The sequence below is a fragment of the Strongylocentrotus purpuratus genome, unplaced genomic scaffold (assembly GCF_000002235.5).
Source record: "Strongylocentrotus purpuratus isolate Spur 01 unplaced genomic scaffold, Spur_5.0 spur5_scaffold_9, whole genome shotgun sequence".
Classification (NCBI taxonomy): Eukaryota; Metazoa; Echinodermata; class Echinoidea; order Camarodonta; family Strongylocentrotidae; genus Strongylocentrotus; species Strongylocentrotus purpuratus.
Window position 1 is genome coordinate 17,362,559 of NW_022145615.1, and position 6,219 is coordinate 17,368,777.

The 6,219-nt window shown below is 38.0% G+C and overlaps 1 protein-coding gene across 1 annotated transcript; it reads right to left on the reverse strand.

Moving 5' to 3' along the window:
* Positions 1 to 355: 355 nt before the first annotated feature.
* On the reverse strand, positions 356 to 4,523 carry LOC753109 (G-protein coupled receptor moody-like). Its single transcript, XM_030977237.1, has one exon. The coding sequence runs from the start codon at positions 3,317 to 3,319 to the stop codon at positions 2,093 to 2,095; it is 1,227 nt and encodes a 408-aa protein (XP_030833097.1). The 5' UTR covers positions 3,320 to 4,523; the 3' UTR covers positions 356 to 2,092.
* Between the last annotated feature and the right edge of the window lie 1,696 nt (positions 4,524 to 6,219).

Genomic DNA, 6,219 nt, shown 5'->3' on the forward strand with positions numbered 1-6,219 from the left:
AGTAGTAGTAGTAGTAGTAGTAGTAATAGTAGTAGTAGTAGTAATAGTAGTAGTAGTAGTAGTGGTAGTAGTAGTACACAATGCAGTTGCAACCAACTTTTCGAACTGCGGCATTTGGTCGAGAGTAATATGAAGACAACATATCAATGGTCGAACAACATGGTGACAAAAAACACGTATGTTACTGTCCTAGTATAAGTAATTATCCTAGGGGTAATTTCCTTGGGGGTTGTCTGGGGAGTCGTGAACGAGTATCCGAATTAGATACGCTAAAAGACGGTTAATTTATTGTGTTTTCTATTCATTTATGCCAGTACTGCACAGAAGAATGCGAAATCATCAGGTTATTGTCGTTATTCATATTTAGTTTATTTAAGCAAAATAATAAAAACTAATTTATAAGATGATACATATTTACATAAGACTTCATATAAGTCCATGCTGTTCAACATTCCAACTACTCTGCAATAACAACAATTATGTACATGGATATATGTACACACAGACAATACAGTACTCGATGTATAAATTGCATAAATTCTATCAATGTTATTTACATCTCAGTTTAGGACACATTTAAAACATCAAATAATATACGATAGCAAAGGTAATCAAAATATGTACTCCGAGCACAAAGAAATGTATAGTCTGTTGATGTTTCATCAAATAATGTCCCAATAGTGCCAATGAAGTTGAGCCCTAAATTATAGAAATAAAAACTGCCTGATTAAAAATTATTAATTGAGAACCATCTTATAAATCTTACTTCACAATTTCATCATGACAATGATTTTCTCACATAATGAAGTGAACGGGACCTAAAACAAAATACCAGGAAACTCGTAAATTGCACACTTTTATGGCGTGTTGATGTATTTGGTCGTTTATAGAACGATAGATATTCCCCACTTTCCTATTTAGAGAGATGTTTACGAAATCATGAGAACCAGCAAAACAGTACGTCACCGTTTTTTGTCTACAAATGACCTACATGTCATTTTTGTTTAAAGCGGGTGTTTGTCGCACTTTATTATCCAAATAAAATGTATATATACATATAAGTATGTAATATTTATTTATATACTTTTGTTTATAATGATTAAAGCAATTGAAATAAAAAGTCACTGATAGGTCACTTCTTCACTCTGATCGGTTTTAATTTATTTCGTCAGATAGTTAGATATAATTATACATATATATATATATATAAATACAGTGTATATGCCTATGTTACATGTTAACACATAATATGCTGTACTTTTCATTGAGTAAGTACTATTCCTGCCAGACAGAATGTATCCGAGTTAATATTAACAAGATATATGTAAAGTGAAATTACGAAATACAATTACGTTGGTGGAAAAGAGCAAATACAAGAGAATAGGTCAGAGGAGTTCATAATAAGTTAAGGTCAATAAAATGTCTTATTACGTTTACCATAACTCTATTCATGTCATAATTAGTGCTTTACATATACAAATTAATATTACCAGATTCATGCCCACACAATGTGCACTATATCCACTCCTTGGGGCGTATTCCTACCCATATATCTACCGTAAGGGCATATATAATTCATCACAAAGGCTTTCGCCATCCTTCCAGGACCCCATTTCTTTCCTGGGTAAGGAGCGGCAAATATAGAGTAATGCCTTGCCACAGGACATTAGTGCTATGTCGGGGTTAAACCACGACCTTTGCATTTCAAGTTGAGTGCTATAAAACCACTCGACTACGGCACCTCTAATCTTCATTTAAGTACCTGCAGGCTGCAGCTCTACCAGTGACTGCAACTTGGTTACATAGACCAATTAATAATGTCGTACACACAAAATGTAATCGTTGGTGATTGAATTTCAGACAATCTACTGTGTGTTTTGCTGATCAAAAATGATATAGAGAGACCAATAGACTTTATTATCATGTTTTTAATGATTATTTGAGATATCTATATTTAGTCCTTGAATATGTAAGTGGACTATTAAAGCAGCTTGGAAAAGGCAAGATATAATTAAGATCAAAAGAAATGGTAACATATATCAAGAACATCTTACAAGTGTAGCTGCAGATATTCAATCATCATACCTCATACTTATGGTGCGTTTCGGCCCAATTTCAGCAATTTCTTTAATGTTAGTGACGGCTTTGGAATGTCAGCATATCGACAACCGACGACACAACGAATAACGACCTTAAATGTGGGATGTTTGAATGAATATATCATTGGATTGATGCATGTGTTGAACATGAGTAGTATACCAGTAAATATGGAAAGAGAATTTCCCTTAGGTAACAACAGGGAGACACTGTAAGGCGCAATGCAGATGAAGAATGAAACGATGACCATTAGAAGATTTTTGGTGATCTCAACTTCCCGTTTGAGCACCACTGTCTTAATACCTGAAACTTTCCTCCCCTCCGAAATGTTCGAGCTTGCAGCATTATGAGAACGAGGAGGAGGTAGTTGAGTTTCGGTTTGCTCTGTGCTCGTGAATTCATTGTCCACTCCGACGCTGCCTTCGCTGGGTGATCTGTGAGACAGCATGGCACGATGATGCTTCTTGATGAACAGAAATATGCGGATATAACAGACGACAATGACGACGAACGAAACGCTGAACGTGATTCCCACGATGATGTCATTTACTTCAGAAAGTTCGTGTTCGTCATCCCATGAACAGATACGATAGGATTCAGAGTACCCTAACATTCCAATATCAGCGAGAGGCAGGACAGCGAACATTATGAAGGTATAGATATAAGTAGAAGCCACCATAAGAAACAGGTTACGAGGTTTGTAGAGGCGTTGACAGGTGCTGCGTGGTCGAGTGATGACGAAGTATCGATTGAAAGCAATAAGAACAAGCAGGAGAACACTCGCACCGAAACAGATACTTGTAATACCCCCAATGGCGGCGCAGAGCCAGTCCGCTAAGGGCCATCCGTCTTGTGAAATTAAAGCAAAAGTCTGGAACGGGAGAGTAATGCAGACCAAAAGATCAGTAACACAGAGAGCTATAATAAACACATTGGTAACCGTCTGTAGCTTGCGACTAAATACCACACTGACAATGACAATCGAATTTCCGACGATTCCTAAAAGTGCTATAATATTCAAGAAAATACTCATTATAAGCGCTTCTGTATCCGATACTAGCGGGTCCTTTGTCGTTGTCATCGTCGTCATATTCATAGTCGTATCAAATGCAGTGTCATTCCATTCAGTGTATTCCATTGTCTGAGATACAGTCGACGACGATGTTGAAAGCATTGTCGATACCGTTGAGGACTGATTTATCGTTGTCATTGTAGTCGCCATCTTTCGGGAGTCATATGCTGATATATTACACTGTTTTATAATGAGCGAGTCAGCCTGAAACTAAGATCTCAACACCTTCAATCAAACGATTTGGTGTAATGGTGCGGAGCTTGGACAGTTATGGAGTTTGTTCACTAGAGCACATCCGGGTTCGCAATTTCCCCTAAAATACTGCTTATTGAATCATTCCATATTTTTGGAAGTGTGTACCTCCTTCCTGCACGATCTCTACTGTAGATGTTTACTCAATGCGCCCTTGTGTATCACACAACCTTGATAATATAAATCATACAAACAAACGTGTTGTTTATTCAGCATCGATATAACAATAGACCAGCTAAGTCTCTGACTCCTAAAATGGGTTTCACAATCAATTTCACAGTTCTCTATTATTTCGCCTCTGTCAGTGGTATTGCTGTTATTGGCTTCGTTTAATCATCATTTATAGGTCGCACGATTTTCTATAATCCAACCTTATCGACATGAAATACCTTCACGCTCCATGAATATGCTCACAAAGTAAATATCTCGTTTGTACAGTTCATCTATAAGTGTTCTTTGAACTCCAGCTACAAAAAAAGACGGTGTTATCATGACATATATTTTAGCTCCAATGGCAACCCTGAACTTTCATAGAGATGACAATGTCTGCAACAATTCCAAAAGTTCTCGAAAGAAAAATTGATTTCCGTGTGTTTGGCTCCTCCGTGTACTAACTAACACGGTTCCGCTCCGAAGACTTATTCGACGCATTGACTCTTGTTGAACCAGTTGCTATATAACTGAGGGAGGTAAATCACGATTTCCTCCATTTACACATGAAACAATGATTGCTGTGACCCGGAGGAGGGTCAACTTGTAATAGTGTATTTTACGCAGTATCCCGAAGATGTCAAAAACTCGTCCGGAACTGAATCATGAACTTCCAAAACGAGGAAGTAACACGACTCCTATCGGGCACTGACTGTTATCACTCTGTCTGGCTTCGGTTTCCTTTCTGCAGTGTTCCTATTCTTTTCCGATTTCGAAACTAAACACAATGTTCATTCTAATCGCACTACTACTCAGAGTTTTTCAGTCCGTGGTACTTTACACCATGCATCCTTTGTTAAGAACCAAGCGATAACGGGTCAATGTCATGTATAATACATCCGAGTTGAATTCGAGCTCAGGTCTCAGACATGTGCGGGTAGAAATCTGATCCGAAAATTTACTTGCTCGAGAGAGATTAAGTTTTTTATTTATTATGCTGCACCAGCCTATAACGTTACCATGACGATCACACATCACACCCTGAAGTGTATGACCTGTATAATGTAGTCATGATGAGTGAACACCAAAGCGAACGAATTCTGTTTTCTGCGCTGACGATAAGAGGAAAACGCGCGCAATCGTAGATGCATGGGTTCCGCATTGATGTTGGTTGCTTTCATGAGGTTAGCCTTTTTATAACCATGCTCCTCAACATGGGCGGATCCAGCCGACGGCAGGGGAGGGGGCCCAATTCGTGAGAAAATGTTTAGCGGCGAAATAGCCAGCCGTTAATTCGCTCAGTGCGGGGTGGGGGGGGGGGGGGTGGTAGTGAGTCCTAAACATTTGTTTTGTTGCCCCTCGAAAATTTGATAAATCGCACCCCCCCCCCCCCGGTAAAAAGGTAAAATTAACGTGTTTTTACACCTTTTTTTCAAGGAATGCCCTCCCCCTCCCCCTCCCAGATCCGCCTCAATACAGTATGATGGGAGCTGTGTATTATTAGGTTATTGTCGTGATTGTTAGCAAACAATCATGACGGTTTAATTACGAAAGCGCTCGATCATTAATGAGTAAAGAGCGAGCAAACAGAAGTGAATGAAAATTTTATTAGGATTCCTCCGGAGAATAATCACGAATGCTTATGCGCAAAAGGGCTGGGAATGGCAGGCGATGAGGCGAAGGTTTAAAATGTCTGGCAAAAGGCTTGTTGAAAGTGGACAATAATCAAGAGATTAGTTACACATGATATGATAGTCTATATTCTTTTAAACCAAACTGTTATTATTTAGAATATTTTATGATTTCCAGTCTCATCATGTTTTTCATTGTGTATCGAGTAAAAATAAATAGTTTAAGAAAAAACACGAGAGGGGTCAAAGCTGAAATGTGAAAGGAAGAGACTGATAAAAGATAAAGAGAGTGAGACATGGGTCGAAAGTCAACATGTTTTAACATATAAAGTAAACTATTTCTTGTTGTAATTCCAAAATACATCTTTCTTTAACGTATTAGAACCTTCCTGTATAAATACCCGTAGATATTCAATATTACGGTGATATACCATGCATACTTTCAAAATGACTAAACTACCGAAGGCGTGATGGCTGAGAGGTATAGCGTATAGTTTGCACCCAATCTGTTTATTCCAGGGAGTAACCGAATTCGAAACCACGCCTCATGACTAAAAATCATCCCTGACTACTTATCTTCAACCTTTTCAGTTACTTTACGATAATTCAGAAAAAAAAAATGTTTTAGAAATCATCACATCCAAAATTTATCGAACACATCTTTTATCGGGTATTAAAATTGTGTGAGCACATTTGAGATGAACATAATTATCACAGACGGCAGTCATTTTCCATTCGATTGTAGGACATGCAATTTCTCATTATAAGTGCATTCATATCGTGTTCACAACTCATGTTTTCCATGTCTGTGAATGACTGCACTGCACCGATCAAATCTCATTTTGATCGATATTAGAAAGCAACAATGTCTCAGAAGTTGCTTTATCAAGTCTGTCTTTTAGCTTGCGGGCAAAGTAATCACAAATACGGTAAAATTGATTTATTTTCTCAATAAAGTCATTAACTGAAACCGTATGCTGCATCCCATTCACGAGAGACAAAAATGATACACACAAT